This window comes from Mastacembelus armatus, chromosome 18 (genome assembly GCF_900324485.2).
Source record: "Mastacembelus armatus chromosome 18, fMasArm1.2, whole genome shotgun sequence".
NCBI lineage: Eukaryota > Metazoa > Chordata > Actinopteri > Synbranchiformes > Mastacembelidae > Mastacembelus > Mastacembelus armatus.
The window spans coordinates 17,470,706-17,492,622 of record NC_046650.1 but is presented as its reverse complement, the minus strand read 5'-3'; the positions used below and the strand labels follow the sequence as shown (position 1 = coordinate 17,492,622).

The window sequence follows — 21,917 nt, the reverse complement described above, 5'->3', positions numbered from 1 at the left end:
ACTGTGCCACAGGATGGTCAGACTGCAGGGTCAGCAGCAACATTTGAATATTATGCTGATCAACTCTGCAGCAGGTTGATCTACGTCCACACAAAGTCAATTACAATAATTTCATATCTCATTTCAATCTAATATACTTCATATGATTTTATAGTCTCATCAAATTCAGATTAATAATCTTAAACCTTCCTGAATTTCCCAGTGGTGCCAATGGCCTTTGCTGCCTGGTGGTTGGTTCTTCATGACCATAATCAAACAGACAACACAAGGTGCCATTTGATTTTGTTTTGACCACAAGGTGGCGCCATAATTTTGCTACTTACACTTTATGAGACTTTCTCCACACCAGTTCAGAAGACAGATGTATTTTTTTCTCAAAGAGTCTGAGCAGCACCACAGTTTGAACATCAGCTCAATAATATTTGCATCAGTTTATCATGATGTGCATGGAGAATTATATACAGACACACACACACATACACACATTTACAATAGAGATGAATTATCACTTTATTGCTTCATAGGATTAATGTAATGTTACATAAACTGCACAGACACTTTATGCATGAGAGCGATGAGGTTTTTTTATTATTATTATTATTATTATTGGAATCTCAACAAACTTTAATTAACTTTTCTCGTCTTAACTAGGAAACACTAGAAACATGAGGATTTAGTTTCAGAGGTAGGAGCATTAACTACTGAAGTACAGTAGGGAGGACTGCATCTCCCAGCATTCATTGCAACAGAAAGTGGATTATTTTGCATTATTTTTTCAGCTGCAAACGGAGTCAAGACACTGAGTCAGAAGTGAAACTGCAGCTGCAGAAATGACTAAAATAACATGCAGAGAGTGACACGATAAGATTTAAATACACGACAGCGTGTTTACAAGGCACCTGGATCATGTGATGTCGTGTTTAATGAGGCTCTAAATCCACAATATTATTTTATAATCTACAGTGTCGTGACTGTTCAAACATCAAATGATTTATCTCCTATTGTAAATGTGTGACTGTATGTTTAGTGTACCAGTGTTGTTCACACCTACAGAGCTGCAGTTTGCACAGATCGTGTGAAATTTTATTGTTTCTGACCAGCTGTCTCTTGATTCAACACACCGCCCTGACTGACAGCCTGAACAAACCACAGCTCAGCCTGTTCCTGCTGCAGTTATGGGAAAATACATTTGCCTGCTGCATTTAACAAGAAAAAGTACCATGAAATATGCATCGGTTTTGCAACATGCAAAGCATCACACAACACTGCTGTTTCCACCTAAACACACCTAAACACACTCAAACACTCATATCTACCTATAGAGCTTCGTGTGAGATTCCAGTGAGTCTGGAGCCACAACAGGACGAGCAGAAACTACTGAGGTGGGTGTTAAAGTCTTAGGACAGATTCAGTTTCTACAGCTAGTTTCTCTAATATCTAATATCTTATAAATTAGATATTTGTTTTGTTTAAAGACTTTTTTTACATTAGGAAATTTACACGTCCATGTAAATTATAAACATTAAATGATAACACTGTTATGCTTATGTGCTGTGCTTATAATATTATTAATAATATACATTTGGTGTCTTGAACTTCTTACTTGGACCTAAACTACATGTTTATGTTTATCAGTTTATTTCTGATGTTGTTGTTGTTGTGATTCCAGCCTCTGGTCCTTTCTTCTCTTCAGTCCTCCGTCAGTATGTCCGACAACTCCTCTTTCCTCCACCTCTCCTCCAACTCCTCCGTCATTCCTCCCGACTGCTCCATGACCAGTATGAGCGTATTAATCCTCACAGCCTTCGCCGTCACCAACATCCTCCTCATCCTCCCTCTGTGCGTCCTCGTCCTCTACCTGGGCTGCCAGCGATGGAGGCGACAACGCCGCGTCTCCACGCCGACAACAGCGAGTCACTCGGACATCTTCACCTACCACATGGTTGCCATGGAGATGATCACACTGTCGGGGTGTCTCTTCTACTGTGTGGGTGCGTACACTGATCTTCAACAGGTGATGAAGTACAGCTTAGAGATCTTCTCCTCCACCTGGGCCATCAAAACTCTGTTTCTTGCCCTGACCTGTGTGGAGCTCTACCTGGCCGTGGTTCACCCAGTCACCTACCTGGGTCTGAGAACTCAGGGGGGAATCAGGATCAGAAACATGAGCATCGGGTTTGTTTGGTTGTCTGTACTATGTCTGATTTCAGTGGTGCTAGCCAGCGACACAGGCGGCATAGTTCTATATTTCTGCCTCGTGGTTTTCGTCTTGGCCATAGTCTGTTTTTGCTGTGTGTCCGTCCTCTGCGTCCTGAGGCGGCCCGGCCCGGGGGAAGTGGGTGAAGACAGGGAGCGGGTGGACCAGATGAAGCGCCGGGCCTTCAACACCATCGTGACCATCATGGGGGTTCTGCTGCTGTGCCTGGGAGGGATGGTGGTTTGTGAAGTTCTTGACTTGTCACCTGTGCTGAGCGACAGCGACGGTTGTGCAGTGATAACATCTGCAGTGTGGCTGACTCTGCCCAGCAGTCTGGTGTTACCTCTGCTGTTCCTGCACCGGGCCGGAAAACTAACAGGCTGCAGACACACTCCTGACTCAGGCTGAAGACCTGACACAAACCAGATCACATATATGACCCCAAACTCCATTAGTCTGCAGACTGACCATGACACCAAGACAAACCAGACTGTCTCAGTCCTCGACTCATATTTTACATACAAACAGTCTGAAAACCAACTGTGGTTTTTCTTCGTGTCATAGACTTAATATGTGATTTATCAGGTTTATCTTGTTTTTAAGGTGAGTTTATAGGATTAGATGTTTTCTTTGACGCACTAAAGGTCGGCTCATTAGTATTTTACAGATGAATGAATGATGTGTAGTCAGTTGATTTGTTCTCAGATGTGTAGATTCTGTAGGCCCCATATTTATATTCCAGTTAATGTTTGTATTTTTTCTTTGTATGTGCTTTTTGTTTTGTGCAATTTTGAATCAGAAGCTTGACAGTCTGGAGCTTCTGGAAAATATGTTAAAGAAAATAAAATAAATAAAATAGTGGAAACTGCAGGACTTTAATTTTTAATAACAAATATTAACCAACAGCAAAAACAATCAGGCCCATAGGAACAGAGAGGAAACAAACTTGAATAAAGAATACACTCTAGTTTAATATAAATGATATAAAGTTATGTTTTATAATAACAAGGACTAATCTTCTACAAATAAACTGTATGTGTGTTTAGAAAAGAGGGAGATCTTTACAAAACCACAAACCACCTGATTAAATCACGTCGTAGATTCAAACATATTGAACACGCTCTGAGTTTTATGGTCCATGACGCAAACACACTTCAGTCATTTAAATGTTTCCTCACTGCAGCTAAACCTTCAGTCCAGAGACAGGTTTAACTAAAACTCCTTCCCAGACTCCCCTGGACTTTAGCTTCCCTGGTGTGTATAGGATGTCATGAGGTCTGAACAGACCCTGTTTGACTCTACACTCTAACCTCAGCTCAGACCTGATACAGTATGTTACTCTGATATCAAGTCACTTAACCTTCTGTAAGTTTCACTCTAGTTTAAGTTGAACTAGAACCTGGTCTTGATCTTTCTCTGAGCAGGAACAGCACAGGGAGAACCAGGCTGCTCGGCAGACACAGCCACACTCCAGACATTAGAATGACACATGCATTTTGAGCCACTGACTCCAAATCAAAAACGATGTTGCAAACAGTTAGCCCACAAGTCCTCAGCACCAGCACTCCTGTTATGGCCACTATAAACTGGAAAGCCCTGATCTTAGACTGGTCGATTCGTTCCCTAACTCCACCCACTTTCCCCAGCCCGAGGCGAATCAGAACACGGAGAACAGAGAGGCTGCAGAAGAAGACGACAAATATGGCGATGGCTAAAACGGCAAAAAAGACAGAACTGGGAAATTTTGGGAAGTACAAAAGTGTTAAGCCCACCACTCCTAAAGACAGAAGACAAACACAAGCGATGCTGATGTTTCTGATCCTAACCCCGCCTACTTGTCTAATGCGCCGGTAGGTGATTGGGTGAACAACAGCCAGGTAGCGCTCCACACAGCTCAGACAGTGAAAGAAGGTGAGTCCAGGGTAAGTGACTATGAAGGAAAAATAACCAAGCATCTTCAAGGTCACATCACATGTGTAAATAGAACAGAAGTAGAAGACTGATCCCAGAACACTGATGATCTCCATGAAGACCATGCAGTGGGTGAAAACATCCGAGTGGCTTGTTTTCCATGGAGCGGAGGACTGATGCCATCGCTGGAAACCCACCCAGAGGATGAGGGAGTAGAGGGGGAGGAGGAGGAGGTTGGCAGCGGTGAAGACGGTGAAGATGCTGGAGGCTGGAGTGTAGTCGAAGCAGCTGAAGATTTTTGGATAGATGGAGGTGTTTGTGAAGCAGAGGGCAGGGGACAGCAGGGAGGCATTGGACGAGGAGGTCACTGACATGGTCGATGACTGAAAGACTTGACAAGAAGCTCCAAGTTTGGTGCTGGTGCCGGACTAATTGGAGCTCATCCTGATGCAGGTCTTAGAAAGTCCTTTCTCTTTTCTTAGCCTTGAAGCTGTTGTAAGGCTGTATTTATGTAAACTGTATTTAAAACTGATGTGATAGAAAAAAATATGAAAACATGAATCAAATATAGTCATTAATTTACAGGTCATCACTTTTTCTGTGTCTGTGACTTCAGTTAAGGGTAATTAGCCTTTTTAAAAAAATATATAAATAATGTTAAAATGATTTAAAAACATAAACAGACTCACCTGATTAGGTTTATTACCTGTCCGTCCAGTGATGCGTCTGCTGTGAACAGGTGCTGTTGTTGTTGTGTTGTTTTTGTCTGCACAGGAGTGAAATGGCCTGATTCTTTGCATAATGCAAACTAATGACGTTATTAATGGTCAGTGTATTTTCAGAATCAAGCTCTGTCGTTATTATCATTGTTGTAGTTTTACTCCTGTTTCTGGACTGTTTTAGTTTGAATATATTGACCCTGCAGATCAAGATCAAATAAATACATTAGATTAATAATAATTTAAATGGGATGTACAACTTTAACAATAGATCAGTGTCTGTGTTGCCTGAGATGCAAAAACTATTTATCTAAAATGAGCTGAGTGTAAAACAACTTCACACCCACAGTCACTAAACTGATGAGTTTCATTTATTATTTAAATGAAATATAACACGAGCTTCAGGACTTCTGTCATATAAACTCATAGAATATCATAAAATAATAGCTACAGATTCACAGTACACTCAGAGGAAAAAAACTGATTTAAAATTTGGTTCTTGTATATTTGATCTTCTCTGATAAAAATGAGCTTTGGATTTTATAATTATGAAAATAAAATATTGAGTTTTTGTTTCCATATTGTTGAAAACAGGCTTTGATGCATAACTTAGTAAACATGAAGTTAATACGGTGTAAAATTATCAAACCAATCTGAAAATAATGAGGGAGGCGGAAATGGGGATGGAAGGTTCCCGGACGCGTTTCCTGTCGGACTGTTTTCATTGATGGACTGAGTGCACCTTGAACTTGGCAGAGCAAAACTTCGCTGTTTTTCTGTTTTTTCTGCGTTTTATTTCGATGTTTTGACGATGTCTCATCTCGCACTTCTAGTCCGTGACGCGGCCTCAGCCTTCGGCCGCCTGTCGCGCTGCAGGGCCTCGGAAAAATGCGTCACTTTGTGTTTGGACGCAAACTCTTTGCACTTCAGTTCGTCCAGCTCCAGGCACCAAAACAAAACCAGCTCCAGATGTTACACGAGTTCTGCCAAGACTAAACCGGTCCGGATCGGCTGCGCCTCTGGGTTCTGGGGGGACACAGCCACCTCAGGTACTGGGACTACGAAGCTAACGGTTAAGCTAAGTTGCTAACAATGCTAACTATGCTAAAAATACAGATGTTAACACGTGACTATGTGGAAATGGGTTTGTGGCTGTTTTGTGCATCAGTGTTGTTTATTTTAAGACATGTAAGTATCTAAATACCATAAACACATAAATATAGATAGATAAAATATATGTAAGTCACATAAACACATAAATATAGATAGATAAAATATATATAAGTCACATAAATAGATAAATATAAAAAGTAATGTGAATTAGTTTGAATGTTAAAGGTGTGAAATGTGAGATTGGTCACAGAGCAGGAGCCTGATGACAACTAACAACCTCAGAGTCAGTAAATAAATAAACATCACAGGTGAGACCGTGACCTCCTCAGACTGGACCCGTGGCTTTGACTGGGTCTCTGTTGTTTTCAGTGCCTCAGCTGGTCTACGGCGGGAAGCTGGACTTCCTGGTATTCGACTACCTCAGTGAGATCACCATGTCGCTGCTCACTGCCGCCAAGGCCAAGGCACCTGTGAGTTACACCTTTGTGTGTTCTTGTAGCTTCACCTGGGCAGAGGTTTTTGGAGGGTGGACACCTGGTGTGAGGCTTGACTGTGTGAAGTAGTCACTGTTCAGGTGTGTGTGTGTGTGCGCCTGCCCCCATCAGTGCCCTTTCTGTGTGGAGTCTGCATGTTCTCCCTGTGCTTGTGTGGGTTTTCTCCAGGTACTCTGGTTTCCTCCCACAGTCCAAAAACATGTATGTCAGGTTGATTGGTGACTCTAAATTGCCCATAGGAGTGAGTGTGAGTGTGTGAGGTTGTTGGTCTCTATGTGGCCCTGTGATGGACTGGTGACCTGTCCAGGGTGGACCCCTGCCTTTCACCCAAAGAGAGCTGGGATAGGCTCCAGCTGATCCCTGGGACCCTGGTTAGGACTAAGGGGGTACAAATGATGGATGTTATGTTGTGATGTTTTTCTGCATGTATCTGTGAGTGTCTTTGTTCATGTTGTTTATAAAATATTGTGTGAATGTGTCAATATTCTGGGCAGGATTCACCTGTTGCAGATTTAGTTTTTATGTCGACCTTTCAGTGCAGAAATGTTTCAGAAACTGTGCGTCTGTGTGAAGAGATGAGTGTCATGTGTTTGTGTGTTATTGCTGTGGTTCCTCTGGATCAACTCATAGCTGATGAGGACTGTGTTCCTGTGCTCCTGTAGAATCTGGGTTACACTCCGGACTTCGTCCAGGTCGCTCTGGCTCCGTTCATTAACGACATCCACAGGAGAGGTGAGAGAACGTGAGGCTGAGGAAAAACACAAATCCTTGTTTCTTGCTGGATGTTTTGTTACACTTTAGGTTTTAGGTCTCTCCTCTGTCCTGCAAATCTTTTCCTACAACACAATTTATTAAATTGTTTGATTTTAATACATTTAGTTTTAATGTATTTTATGTATGTCTTTTTTTTTCCTCACGTTCATCCAGGAAACAGACTCAAGCCAGTTTTTTTAAAACACCTTATTTTTCCTGGTGTGAGTGTTTGTACTTGTCTTTTCCCTTTTCTGATTTTCTCCACATTAAACCTGACGCTACATTTGGGTGAAACTCCACCTCCTGTCCCGTCACGTCAGGTATCCGTATCGTGAGTAACGCAGGAGGCGTGAATCCTCTGGCCTGTGCCAACGCCGTACAGGAAGTCATCGGGAAGGCCGGACTTGACCTCAAGGTTGCCGTGGTGACCGGCGACGACCTCATGCCCCACGTAAGATCCCTTCATCACCATCACCTTGGTCATCATCACCATCAGCAGCCTCAGCGTGTTTGTTTCAGACCTGATGTGTCTTCTCCTCTCAGAGGAACAGCCTGTCTGAGGTGAAGATGGCCGACAGCGGCGGCAGAGGGCGGTTACCTGAGACACTCCACAGCATGAACGCTTACCTGGGGTACGAACACACTTCGATTTAACTCAGAGTGAAGCTCAGAGATTTTATTGTTCAGTTCTTGGATCCATCAAACTGCAGCTCAGACCTCAGACCAGGATATTTATGTTCCACAGCATCAGTGTAAACTGTTTACATCACAGCTATAAACACACCAGCTGCTGCGTCTGTGTCGTAGTTTCCTTCCACATGACCTGATCCCACACAGACTGGACCAATCGTGACCCTAAGGATCTGTCTCTGTGCGTGTCCTCAGGGCTGCTCCCATTCGCCGCTGTCTGGACCTCGGGGCAGATATCGTGGTAACGGGACGCTGCGTGGACAGCGCCCTGGCCCTGGGGCCGCTCATGCACAGCGTACGTCCAACGCCCAGCAGCTCCAGGCAGCACTGTGTCTCTGCAGGCTTTACTGTGGTGCAGGGTTAACTCTGACGGATCCAAACAGACTCAGCAACACAGAGTGACAAGTTTATTATAAATAAAAAACTGAAATCTCTTCTTTACACAAGCATTTAGACACACACTGTGTTCAGCTGCTTCCTGCTTTAGGTTGTTTGTGTCTGTGTTGTTTATTTAACTAACAAAGTATCTGCTATTTGTCTGTGTGTGTCTGTGTCTGTGTGTGTGTCTCTGTGTGTGTGTCTGTGTCTGTGTGTGTGTCTCTGTGTGTGTGTGTGAGTAGGAGGGGGTGCTCCAAGAGATTTCTTCTCTTGGTTAAGTTCCACCAGCAGGACAGGCTTTGTGGGTTACATGTTGTTGTTGTTGGCTTTTCACAATGTGACAGCCACAGGCTTTATTAATCAAAGTTGTGTTTTATAGTGTGTGTGTGTGTGTGTGTGTGTGTGTGTGTGTGTGTGTGTGTGTGTGTGTGCGCGCGCGCGCGTGTGTGTGTGCGTGCGTGCGTGCGTGCGTGCGTGTGTGTGTGAGAGAGAGAGAGAGAGCCTGTAGACAAAGTTCAGCTATGAATAATCTTTGGGTGTTTTATCTTTCTGCTGCAGTTTGGGTGGGAGAGGGACGACTATGACCTGCTGGCAGCTGGAAGGTACAGACACACTGTACACACACACTGAACACACAGAAACACACACTCACACTCATCACTGAAGTTCGTTTTAAAACCTCTGAGTGACTTTTGTCTTGTCTGATTCAATGAGCAGCTGCCTCCAGCTGTTTTAACATCTGTGTTACATCAGTCTTGCAGGTCACCTGATCGAGTGTGGAGCTCAGAGTACAGGTGGGATCTTCACCGACTGGCACAGAGTTCCCGACTGGTAAGAGCCGACCCAAACCCTGGGATTTAGAGGAGAACGTCACTGAGACGGTTCTCACTGACAGCAGAGCAACAGGCTCTGCTTTGTTTTTGTGGTTCTCATGGGAATCTTTGTCGGCTTCTCTCTCAGGGACAACATTGGTTTCCCGGTGGTGGAGTGTTCCAGTGACGGTTCCTTCGTTCTTTCCAAACCGCCCAAAACCGGCGGACTGGTCTCCTTCGGCACGGTGGCCGAACAGCTGGTGTACGAGATCGGCGACCCGCGGCGTTACCTGCTGCCTGATGTCACCTGTGACTTCAGCCAGGTGGTCATCAAGAAAGTGCCAGGTACATCTCACACACACACACACACACACACACACATCATCTGCATGGAGGCCGTGGCCACATCCTGAACTGTCCACTGTTTCCATAACCCCTAAACAATCCTCTGACAACCTTAAACAAACACGTCTGGAACTTTGTTTCGACCCGTGGTTGAACCCGTCACCCTCATCTGAACCTCCTACAAGCTCTTTATCAGCTGGTACTGATTGATTCTCCTTTCTGAAAACTAAACATGTCACGGCCACTCAGATTGAACCCGTCTAACCCTCACGTGAACTCCCAAACTTTCCCCAGACCCTGGGCCGAACTCCTCCTCACTGATAAGCAGCTTTGCTTTACCTCTTGTTGATAATTAATGCAGAGATTCTGATTCGCTGGGAGAGGGTCCGCGCTGCCAGAGGTCTGGGATTACGGTGCCAGGCAGGATTTACTGTTTGAAAAAATATATACACAGAGAAAATCCTAAATATTTCACAGGTTCAGCCCTTAAGAGATCCCAGCAGGACCCAGGTCTCTGTTCCTCAGCAGTGAGTCTGGCCTGGTCTGCAGCTGAGGAACAGTTCTCACTGTGTGTTTAGATGTGAAGAACGCTGTAAGACCCCAGCTGGTCACAGATAATTCAGCTGCTTTTAACGGTCACATTGTCAAAATGTAAACAAACATTAATGTTGCACTTCCTTGTTGGCCCAGAGCATCATGGGAACTGTACTCCAAAACAGTTGGAAAACGCTGAACCTGCTCATGAAGCCGCCCTGTTTTCATTAGCTATAAACGTGGGAGTTGTGGACGCCCGATGCAGTGAACTTTCAGCTCCTGTTGCTGCACCAATGTAAATACTTCAGTCTAATTGAGGCTCGGATGAACTCTGGAGCTCTGTGTGAGCCCTCTCTGTCAGCACTAGTTTATTTTGTAACATGGAGGAGCGTGAACTGAGGATGAACCGGGGCCGAGTCTGGAATCCGACTGAAGCCGGGGGAGCCCACTGAGGGAGAAGTCAGGAGGTGAAAGATGGTGTTAGTTCAAACACACACACCTACAGTTGAATGAATCCTGACTAATAAAACTCTGGAGCTCCAGATGAAGCAGGTTGTGGTTTCTGTGTTGGCTGTTAAAGCTGCAGCAGGAAAATGTGTGTGTGTGTGTGCGTGTGTGCGTGCGTGCGTGCATGCGTGTGTGTGTGTGTTCAGGTGTAGACGGAGGTGCGGTCAGAGTCACCAGGGCAAAAGGCTTCGCTCCATCACACGACTACAAGGTAAAACACCTGAATATCTGTTCATTTACTCTACATTCATTCAAGTACTGTGTGAAAGTATTTGTACTTTACCTGAGTATTTCCATGTTGTACTACTTCATCCTCGGACAAGTCAGAGTCAAACCTTGGACTTTTTCCTGCTCTACATTTATCTGAGAACTTTAGTTCAGGATCAGATGGATCCAACAAAATACAGACTATACTTCAACTTAGAAGTATTTTAGGTAGTTAAGATACTTTCGTGTGAGATGGGCCATTCTGCACAGTGATTATTTTTACTGTGGATACTTCAAGTACATTTGGATGATGGTACTTTTATTGCAGTAACTTTTTGAATGCAGTACTTCTTCCACTGCTACTTTCAGCCCTTAAATCACCTCCACTGTAGTTTTTGCTGCTTCGCCACCACGGAGCAAACCGAAGCTGAAACTCCTCCTCTCTCCAGGTCTGTGCCACCTACCTGGACGGTTTCCGGGCTACGGCGGTGTGTCCAGTCGGAGGACCCCGGGCGGCAGAAAAGGCCCGACGGACCGCAGAGAGCATCATCAAACGGTGTGTTCAGGGGACAAGGCGCTCAGTACGTGGATGCTGGCTCTTTCTGACACTGACCTGTGTTTGTGTTCAGGACGAAGAGAATCTTTAAGCAGCTGGGACTCAACGATTTCAGCTCCGTCAACATCCAGGTCCTCGGAGCTGAGGACACTTACGGTGCCAACGCTCGCACTAAGGTGACACACGCTCACAGCTCTGACCTGAGCATCAGAGCTGAGTTTAGTCCACACAGTCCATTATTTATCAGTAGAACCTCCAATAAGAATCAGTCACAGATTCAACAGCTGGAGCTATGAACCTTTTCAGTAAAACCAGCTGACAGAGCCACGGTGTGTTTCCTGTGTGCAGGGCTGCAGAGAGGCAGTGATCTGGATGGCCGTGCACCACAGGCAGAAGGAAGCTCTCGAACTCTTCTCCAGGGAAATAGCTCCTGCAGGGACCGGCATGGGTACCACACACACACACACACACACACACACACACGTGTGGCTCCCTGCTGTGTTTTTAATAGTTCTTGGACAACAAGGCACAGACCCATAAGCTGAACCAGGTTCTGGATTCACACACATTCATTGGTGCCGTCAGTCTAATCCTGTAACCCCCCCTGACTCATCTGGGCGGTTTCTGACCTAAAAACCCATGTGGCTGTGCTGTGTGTTGAGTTCGTCAGGCACACACTCAGCTCGCTGCAGATACTGAGGGCTGTGACCTCCTGAACTGGGTTTTGTTTACGGGGACGAGTTCAGCTCCAGCACACGCCCTCAGCATGAACTCGGAGTGTGTGGTCGGAGGCTGCTGATTCATGCCGTCGCTGTTGTTGACCAGTCACTGGGACAGGAAGCTGATCTCAGCCCTCACTCTCTGAATTCTCACTGTAGCCTGTGTCAACAGTTCTGATTTTTTATTCCTCCACCCTCGCAGCTCCTGGACTGATGGGCATCGTGGGCGGACGTCCCAGAGTGTGAGTGACAGACTTATTCTCAGGCAGCTGACTTGTAATTTCAATTCCTGCACAATAAACAATATTATATAATGGTCTCACTGTGTTTGTGGTTCCAGGTCTCCGGTGCTGAAGCCGTTCTTCTTCTTACACCCGAAATCTCAGCTGCAGGTCAGAGGTTTTATCTTCATAAACAAACAGTGCATGAAAAAGGGTTTTCAGCTACTGAAGAGTTTCTGACCTGGCTCCAGGTGGACATTCACGTGGGAGGAGAGCTGGTAGAGTCACTGGCAGAGGTGGGACCAGACACACCTGAGCATGTAGCCCCTCCCACCACAGCAGAGGAAGTGCCCGATGCAGGTAACAAGCATATGACCTTAAAGGGGTTACACTGGTATTTTAAGGGTTCAAATGGTCCTTAAAACAGTTCCATTGCTCAGTAGGGGTGTCTTGTGGGTCTTTGAGGGCTTCTAGGGGGTCCTTTGGGAAGCCCACATGGTCCTTGAGGTAGTTCCAGGACTACTCTCATGGTCCTTGAGTGTCCTTGGTAAGATTCATGTGATGTTGAAGTTGCTACACCGGTAATTAAACCAGGATGAGCTGAAGCCGCTTAATGCTACGGCTGAATTCCACCTGCAGAGGGCGACGTCCTCCCGTGTCACATTAACAGTCGCACAACAAACACCAGAGAAAACAAACCACGTCCACACTCAACAGAACCAAGGCTTCAGAATGTGAGAACATGTCCCATAAAACACTGTTTGAAATAATTCACAGCATCATTAAACCGGATTAACACGGAGCTGTGTGTGTGTGTGTGTGTGTGTGTGTGTATGCGTATGCGTGTGCGTGTGTGTGTGTGTGTGTGTGTGTGTGCATGTGTGTGCGTGTGTAGTCTTTTATTCCTGAGAAGTACAAGCTGTGAGACTTTTTCCTTCTTTCAGCCTTTCAGCTTGACGTGGAGCTGAACAATAATCACACACAGACGCTGCTTTAGTTCTCACACACACTCAGAGTCCTGGTTTTTCTTCTTCTACCTTCACATTCCTGGCTGAAAACAGGAAGGCCTCTACACTCACTCTAACCAAAACAATAATACAATAAAGATCTAAAAAAAAAAAAAAAAGACAAACGTTAGAGCTGCTCCTTTAATATTTATTCACCTGCTCTTATTTTGAAAATCTACATCACTGCTCGTTACACATTTGTTCATGAGTGGAAACAGGCACAATAAATCGCCCCTGAGGTTGGTGTAGTGGTCTTTGAAGAGGTTTCTAATCCTCCTGAGATGGGAAGCTGGACCCATTCTCAAAGGTTCCCCAGGAGGCTCCAGGTGGTCTTGCCAAGTTTTTAACTAGGTCCTTGAAGAGTGCAGATGATTCTTGAGGAGGTTTACAAGGCTGACTAGGTCCTTGAGAGGGTTCCAGTGGGCTTGGAGAAGACTTCTCTGGAATTATTAAGGTACTTGAGGGTGCAAATGGTGTTTGAAGTTGTTTCAAGGGTCAAAAAGAATAGGGTCTTTAAGAGGTTACAGGGTTCTTGGGGGATTTTAGGGCCCCTTGAAAATGTTTCTGGGTTTCTTGAGGCGATTTTTATGGTCTCAGAGGAGGCGTAAACGTCCTTGAGTGGGCTTGAATCATGTCTGAAGGATTGCAGGACCCTGAGGAGCTCGTGGGTTCGTGAGTTCATTGAGTTCAGTTTGTTTTTCCAGATGAGATTGATGGTGCTCAGACCTGTGCAGGAATTTCAGCTTCTTCTCCAGTTTCACTCGTTTTCAATAAGTATCTACAATAACAGTTTTCTAAACAGCTGCAGAAAGACCAGTCAAAATCAAATGACAGTAAAATGCTTCCAGACCTGTAGTGAGATCAGGTTTGCATGAGACTGAACCAGAACCAGAGTCAGACATTTGAAAAGTCTCAGTGTGTGTTTGCTTCTGTGTTTTGTCACCATTTTGTATAAAGGCAGTTTTGGTTTTCTGGTCTCTATCCAGACCTGCCCAGTGGACCCCACAGCTACAGGCTGGAGGAACTGGCCTACACACGGAGCGGAGACAAAGGCGACTCGGCCAACATCGGTGAGAGACCCAGCAGCAGAGCTCCAGTTCTACTGCATAATGTGTCACATGTAACTTTAACAGCCTGAACACAGGTTTTTGTTGACTCTGTGTCTGTAGGAGTGATAGCTCGTCATCCGCTCTTCTTCGCCTACCTGAAGAAGCACCTGACTTCTTCTGTGGTGGAGGACTACTTCTCCCACGTTATCCAGCCCGGAGTGCACAACGCCGTCACCAGGTGTGTAAATAAAGGCTGGAAGTAACACTAAAGCCACACTGAGGAGAGGTGAGTGTTGACTGGGGGAGTGCAGGGATCAGCACGTCAGCTGGTTGTTGACACCAGCTCTTAGCTGTTCGAGCGTGGACACACTTAGAAAATCTGGTAAAAAAAACAAAAACCACTGGACCAGTTTCCTGCAAGTCAGGAAAGACCCAACATTTCCACTTCGAACATTTCATCACAAACATGTGCAAAAGCTGAAGAGATGTGTGCATCCACAGGAGGCTGCAGACTTTGAGCCAGGACAAAACAACATCGGATTTGTTGCACTGGCTGGAAAGTTGAACTGGATCCAACTTTACCTGCAGCGGCCTGTGTCATTGTGAAGCCGCCCCTGATCTTGAATGTACTTTTCCTGTCAAATGAACAAGCAGGGCTGTAGCTGCTGCAGGCCTGAACCAGCTGTAACAGATCCACCCTGACACACCCACACCTCAGGAGCAGGCTCAGAGACTTCTCTTAACATACCATCCATCCATCATCTACACCTGCTTATTCCCAGCCAGGGTCACAGGGACCTGCTGGAGCCTATCCCAGGTCTCTTTGGGTGAAAGGCAGGGCTATTTACTTTTCTAATCACCAGGAGACTTGTTCAGTCCAGAACCAGCCAACGTGGAAATGTCTTGACCATTCACAACAACAGTCTGAGGATCCTGCCTCAGTGATTCAGAGCTAATTTTAGCAGCTTGCAACACAGAGGTGGCAGATTAGTCCAGCTGGCGTCCATGTGCATGGTTCTGAGGGTACTGTAATAATCTGCAGTGTCTAGTCTACTCGCCTTTTCTCCCTTTTCTCTTATCTGAGCACCACATGACTGACCCTGTCTCAGCGCTCTTTGCTGTGACGCCGAGGATGTCACCCTGAGATGTTTCTCTCAAATTAGCTCCAATAAAATATAAAATAAATGAATGACTGGTTTATTTTAGTCTCACTTTTATTTATGAGACAAGTGAAACTGTGAAATCCTAATCAGCTGCATCAAACGGGCCTTTATTCTCTGTGTATCCAAATATATACAACATGTGTGAGATACATCCTCCTGAAGAGAAGGTTTAATAATAGCAGCAGTAAAACTCACGGGTTCATTCACTGTCTCGTCGTATTGGATCTTTGTTTTGCTCTGAGTGACGAGTGAAACTGGCCGAGTCAGGAGGGAACAGATGGACGACGATAATGAGCAGAAACTTTTCACTGCTTCTGCAACAAACATGTTTTCTGCGTTCTGTTTTGGACCAGCTTCAGCCTCCCCCACCCAGTTTTCACACATTTCGACACACACAGCGACTGTGGTTGGTGTAATCGGCGCCAGTCTGTCAGCAGCAGCAGCAGCAACAGACGAGTCACAGACACAACATACGGTCTGTGTGCAAACACAAGAGAACAGACTTGTGTCAGACATCGAGGCAAAGAGGAAACTTGTGTTCCACGTGTTTGCAAATGTCTGAGAAAGCAGAAACTGAAATGAGTCACCGAAGCCTTAATTCAGCAGTTCCAGCTGGATCTGTGCAGTGTGTCCGGTTCTCCCTGCAGGTCCTCTCAGGCTTAGTCAGACTGGATGGACCCTCCATCTCCAGGTCTCAAGTGTTCTGTGGGGTGTAGTCTGGACTCTGGGTCTGGCTGGACCCTCAGGGATGGGGACGGGTCGGGCTCCTAATGTGAGGGTGTGTAGGTGCTGATGTGCTGGTGTGATGTAGGATTTTGGGAGATGGTGGAACATGTGCGCTCTGTTGATGTGCAGTGACTCAGTGTGTAGGTGTGTTAGTGATTAGCTCCCACCCTGAAATGTGTCCCTGCTGCCACAGACGCTTTAATGGTGCAGCCCCCGGTCCGCCTTAACTGTTCCCAGTCCTGACTGTGACCACATCCAGCCTGCCCTGTCTCTGCAGCTGCAAACATGCACACACACTGTACTTAAAAACCATGTGGATCCAGAAGAAGAAAAAAACCTGTGCAGTAAAGCCAGTCCACATGGAGCCAGACTGTGTGTGTGTGTGTGTGTGTGTGTGTGTGTGTTAAAAAGTGTGGAGGTTTGCGTTGCCTCAGTTGACGGGTGTGTGTGTTGCTGTTTGCAGATACACTCTCCCGGGGATCCATGGCCTCAACTTTGTCCTGCAGAGTTCACTGGGTGGGGGAGGGGTGGCATCTCTTCGCAGCGACCCCCAGGTAACACACACACACACACACACACACAGACACACACAGATCTGCTCTTTCTTCACTCTGGAGTCTTCTCTTTTTTCTTTGGTCTCGTGGCCTTCCCTCCCTGCGTGTCCGCTCGTTGACTCACTGTCAGTTGGAGTTTGGCCATAAATGCCGACTCGGCATGAGGAAGCTGAGATTTGAAAGTCTTTGCAAATCTCCTCTGATGCTTTGGAAACAGCATAAACAGCTCCTGAATCAGCTGCTGCTTCTCTTAACGTTAGGCTCGGATCATAACTGGACTACCGTAGGGATGAGGGGCATGACAGGCGACGGCAAAGACACATGAAAAGGCCACAGAAATGACCACAGATAGAAAAAGATGGAACCCCCCCCCCCCCCCCCCCCCCCCCCCCCAAAAAAAAACTGAGATCTCTGTATGTGTGAGCACATCATAACATCCTCCTTTTCGCTTGTCCCTCCTTCGTCTCCTGCTTGACCTTCCTGCCTTTCATCCTCCTCCTCTGTTCTTCTTCAGACCCTCCTGTAAAGTGTTTTTACTGCCTCACTGGAGTCCACGGCACATCAAAGTAACACACTGCTCAGCAGACCCACAACGTGCTAATACACACACGTCACACACCCGAAGTGTGTCGAATCCAACAGGTTGAGGTGGAAACACATGTTCAGCACTTTTTGGTTTGTGTTGCTGTTGCTTTTACTTTTCTTCCAACTGTAAAACCTTTAGACAATTATCACTGGTCTTTGTGGATCATCCTACTTCCCAACACGTTTTGTACTTAATAGTATTTCAACATGTTGCTTTTGTTCTCAGCTGAGGTTGTCTCTGTCTTTTCTCAGGGTAAAGCCTACGGTCAGATGCTGCTGGACTTGAAGCTGAGAGGACTGCCTGACCTCAAATCCCTGGTGGACTGAGAAGAGGCTAGGAGATCCTGAGTTAATGAGGGTGAGAGCTGGAGGGAAATGAAAACATGAATGTGGTTCACAAAGAGAACTTGAAGGTAGAAACATAAAAAGGATCATCGTATAAAAACACCCGTCACATCCACAACCCAAGATTTGACTAACAAAAATAACTGAGTCCATATAAATTATCTCACAGTGTCAAAGTAACTTAATTGGATCATTTGGGAAAAATAATGTGACGTTTTCTGGATGAAAACTGGTTTTGTAATCACTGAGGACTGTCTCTGACAAATGTCCTGTTAATCCATCCAGTAGAGATTTAGCTATTTCTCTCTGCAGCAAACTGCTTCATGACCCAGCACCGAGTCCTGTGGAACACCAGGGGCCATTTTTCATGTTAACAGAAATAAACTAACAGAAAAAGCAACAGACAAGCCCCAAATTTAATTTTTCATGGCAACAGGGCAAGCTCCATCTACTGATGAAGACCATGTGACATGTTGGAAAGCCCCAGAAAAGCCAGTGAACAGGCTTTGTAGTTCTTTTTTTTTCCATCATGTGTAACTGTGCACATCGCCCTTATAATCTGGACTTGATCTCTGCACCAGCTTCAGGAGAGCTGCTCTTGACCTCTGACGTCCTTGAAAAAGGGAGTGGTGGTTTGGGTTTCTCTCACAGAGTAATCAAAGTACCCCCTATGGTATCTGGGCACTCCAGTATCAGAGGAGACGCACAGGCCTCAGGTCGAACTGGCATGGTGCCTGGTTTCCTGCGGCTCCTTCACCGCAACCCACCTCTAATTTTCGCAGGAATGTATGGCGTCTTCACCAGACGGCCCCTGTGGATTTCACGCTGTTTATCCTTAATTGCAAACAGACTGAAGCTGCAGTTGGAGTCTCTCCACAGCTTCCGTCATGACTGAAACCCCATCTCCTCTGAATCAAACCCTGTTTCCCTCATCTTCCTCGGCACAGAGCTGCAGTCCTGCCTCTTATCCTCTTTGGGTTTTTAACTTTCCTGGCTCCTCTTCTTCTCAGTTCTGAGTTCCAGCAAAATTGTTCAGCCACCATTTCCCTGATCTGCCTTTTTTTTTTGTTTTTTGGGAAACAAGACGTTTTTCTTAAAATGGGTGAGGCACATTAAACAGTCAGTCCGAAGAAATGAATAAACAGTCGTCCTCAAAGATGGATTAACACAATGGAGCCCTAAAAATGACAAGAAAAATCCTTCCAGGCTTGAGTTGATAGCAGAGTTTTCGTGAGTGTAAATCAGGGAGTAAAAAGAGGAATCATGGGGAAAATGAAGTTATCAGCCTGTCTTTGGGGTTTAAGAGACAACACTGATATGGTCAGAGTCCTTTCCTGGTTTCACAGAAGTGCAAATCTAGAAAATGCAAAACACAGTGTCATCATTATTCTCGTAAAAGCGGAACTACAGTGACATCTTAATGATGAAAAGGACATTTCTGACTAATTCAACACAGGCTGATTAATGTTTACCCAAACCAACAACTGTTGATCATGTTCTGGTGCATGTTTTAATGTTTGGATGCTCTGTTTCTCATACAAAACAATCCAGTATTTGAAGTCACCAGGATGAGGAGGGGTTGTTGTGGAGCCTCATTCACCCGTTTAACATCCGTCCAGACCTCCTGATCATCATTGTTCTCATCATCAGTCATGGTTAATCTTTTTCTCTGAAGTAGTCAAAGGGCCCAGTGTGCCAGTGAATCCTACCCAGCATTACAGTGTTCAGTGTTTACTAGACTTAGGGTTTACTACTAAAATCGTTTTGATCCTAAATAAACTTGAGAATCTAACAAATAGAGTGTAGTTTACCCTCTTGACTGAAAATTGTCTCAATTCATAGAAGAGGATTTTGTAAACATGGGGATCATGGACTGACAACATTTTTTTTTTTTTGCCAAAGTCCTGCAAATGAGGCAAAACATCAGGATCCAAGCATTGAACCTTGAGGAACACCAAAGAAGATGTTATTATTTTAACAGGTTTATATAAACAGACAAAGGAACAAAAATTCACTCGACAAAACGTTCTAAAGTTAACTTTCTTAAAGGTGCTACTAGACTAGACTAACATAAGGAAAGTACAACGTGCAATTGATTTCAGCTTAAATATGCATCATTAAACATTAGCACGGTTCACACAAGAATATAAAGAAAACAGTAGTAAAGTCTGTGGATGGATTCTGGTCCCACTCAGTCCAGAGGAGCTGGTATTTGTCTACCGAGCAAAAGAACAGAACATTTTACTTTTTGTTCATTTATATTTTTCACACTGATCCAAACCAGTTTCAATGACGTGCACTTTAGTCTGTCTATAACCACACCGTTCCACTGTGTCTCAGTTGTTCGATTTTCAGGGCATGTGTGTTTTCAGACTCTGGGGAAAAGATTGAAACTGTTCTTCAAACAAAACCTTAGTTTGGAGCCACAAGTGCACTTTGTGTTAATTTTACTGAATCATTTGTTTATTTCTCTTTGTCCATTTTTTTCTGCTGGAAATGGTTAAAATGACAGAATAGGTAATCTTGTAATAACAGATGTTAGAGTCAACATTTGAAGTGTGAACAGCATAAAGAAAAACGATCACTCACTTCTGCCTTGTTTTAACACTTTTTGTGATAGATTTATTGATTCTTCTTCTTTTTACACACCGAGAATCATGACTTCCACTGAGACTTTTGTCTGATTTTGTAGACGCTAAACTGAAGAGAATAAAAATATTTTTATGACCAAAGCTGCTGTGTGATTCTTTGTCACAGAATGTTTGACTCCCTGCGTTGCTTCGTCATAAACACACACGTTTGTCTCCATAAGCAAAACCCTGGAGGAGACCGGAGTTCAGTTTGTGGCGCAAGCAGTTTTTAAAATCCACAGTGGTTTTAGAGGCCGAAACGAAAAAGTGTTGGGATTTGAGTGAACTGATCCTTTAAAGCAGCAGCACAACAGCAGGTTGAGCATCAGACTTACAAACGGAGGCTGAGAGATGGTGATTAACATTCATCACATGCAGACAGCAGGGGAACAAGTGTGTGTTCATTAATCAGTGTGAGAGCTGCCGCTCGCCTCTGGTTTGTTCGCCATGACGTCGTGGCCTTTGTGCGGCTCGGACTGACGGACAGGGAGATGAAACGGCGCATTCACATCTTCAGTCTCTCTGACGTGGAGGATAAAGGCAGATAAATCACAGCCCATCACTCATTCTGCTTTTCTCTTTGTTCCTCTGTTGTTTTTGTCTGTATCTCACACACTGACAGACTCTGAGCGAGTGTGAAAAGGCTTTAAAGACAACAAGGCATTTGTCATATTAAAGCTGAGCTGTGCTGCAGGAGTCTGACTCTGTAGAAGCCAGACTGGATGAGGTGACGCCTGTGTGGAGTTTGGTTTTTCTAAAAACAGAAATAACAGATTTGAAACTTGCTGCTCTGGCTCCTGGATGTGCTGTGTGTGTGAGTGTGTGTGTGTGTGTGTGTGTGTGTGTGAGTGTGTGTGTGTGCAAACATTTGGGGTTAGGGTTAGACTCTTAATGAGGATTTAACTTTAACCTGCAGGATCACCTGTGAGAACCATGCTAATGCTAATTTACTTCTTGTTTCTAATAATCTGCAGCTTTTATCCTCTTAAAGTCCTACGGCTCCTCCCAATCAGCTGGAGAGCATTAGCAACACACACACACACACACACACTGGCTGGCACTCAGCTGCATTCACCTTTTCACAGCCGCTCAGTCGGGGTCACATCAACAGACATTCAGCTGCCAAAATCCCGTCCCTCGGTCATTGAGCAGGCAGCCTGGGGGGGCAGGGTGCGGCTCAGTGTGTGTTTTCATGATCTGCTCCTAATCCCCAAATCCTCTTCTCCTGTCTCAAGGAAACGCAAGAAAAGCAGGAGAAGAATGAATGAGTGACCGAACAGAGAAGCTTCAGTTCTCGGTGTCACTAATTTCCCATCATGCTCAGGCCTTCAGATCCCCCATGCAGCATTCAGGCATGAGGATGAGGAGTGAATTAACTGGACTTTTTAAAACGTGTAAACACAACAACAGAGTCAAAGTCCTTCCTGTTGCATTAGATCATCTGTTCCCATTTTTTTCCTCTGCATCAAAGTGAAGAACATCCAAAGTCTAAAATCTGTCATGTTTCTGTGTTTGCATTCTTGGAAAAGACTCAAGTCATAAAAAGTATCATCTGTGTCTCAGAGTGTCCCATGGAAGTGTTGGTCTGAGGTCCAGTCCATCCCAGTCTGCTGGCTCCAGCACCGCTGCATGGTCGGCAGTTTAAAATGATCGATCCCTGCAGGTCGCAGGTTATCTCCACTTTACTGTCACACAGCCCTGA

General features: G+C 45.1%; 1 protein-coding gene across 2 annotated transcripts; it reads left to right on the top strand.

The window, feature by feature from the left end:
• The first annotated feature begins 5,550 nt into the window (after positions 1–5,550).
• LOC113139333 (uncharacterized) lies at positions 5,551–20,317 on the top strand. Of its 2 annotated transcripts, XM_026322478.1 has the most exons (21): positions 5,551–5,876; positions 6,310–6,410; positions 7,097–7,166; positions 7,508–7,638; positions 7,731–7,819; positions 8,073–8,172; positions 8,814–8,857; positions 9,009–9,086; positions 9,216–9,412; positions 10,600–10,664; positions 11,110–11,216; positions 11,290–11,392; positions 11,565–11,664; positions 12,138–12,177; positions 12,276–12,327; positions 12,408–12,516; positions 14,150–14,233; positions 14,333–14,450; positions 16,565–16,655; positions 17,493–17,598; positions 19,137–20,317. In XM_026322478.1, exons 1-20 carry the CDS (start codon positions 5,639–5,641, stop codon positions 17,565–17,567), a joined length of 1,992 nt encoding a protein of 663 aa, XP_026178263.1. In that variant the 5' UTR covers positions 5,551–5,638; the 3' UTR covers positions 17,568–17,598; positions 19,137–20,317. The 2 variants fall into 2 exon arrangements, with proteins under 2 accessions (XP_026178263.1, XP_026178253.1); XM_026322468.1 differs by having other exon boundaries at positions 17,493–20,317.
• Positions 20,318–21,917: the final 1,600 nt, after the last annotated feature.

Coding starts and splice junctions, on each gene's coding strand:
- LOC113139333 (XM_026322478.1), top strand. CDS start 5,639: ATGTCTCATCTCGCACTTCTAGTCCGTGACGCGGCCTCAGCCTTCGGC. Junction 14,234..14,332: donor AGGCGACTCGGCCAACATCG/GTGAGAGACCCA, acceptor CTGTGTCTGTAG/GAGTGATAGCTCGTCATCCG. Junction 14,451..16,564: donor GTGCACAACGCCGTCACCAG/GTGTGTAAATAA, acceptor TGCTGTTTGCAG/ATACACTCTCCCGGGGATCC.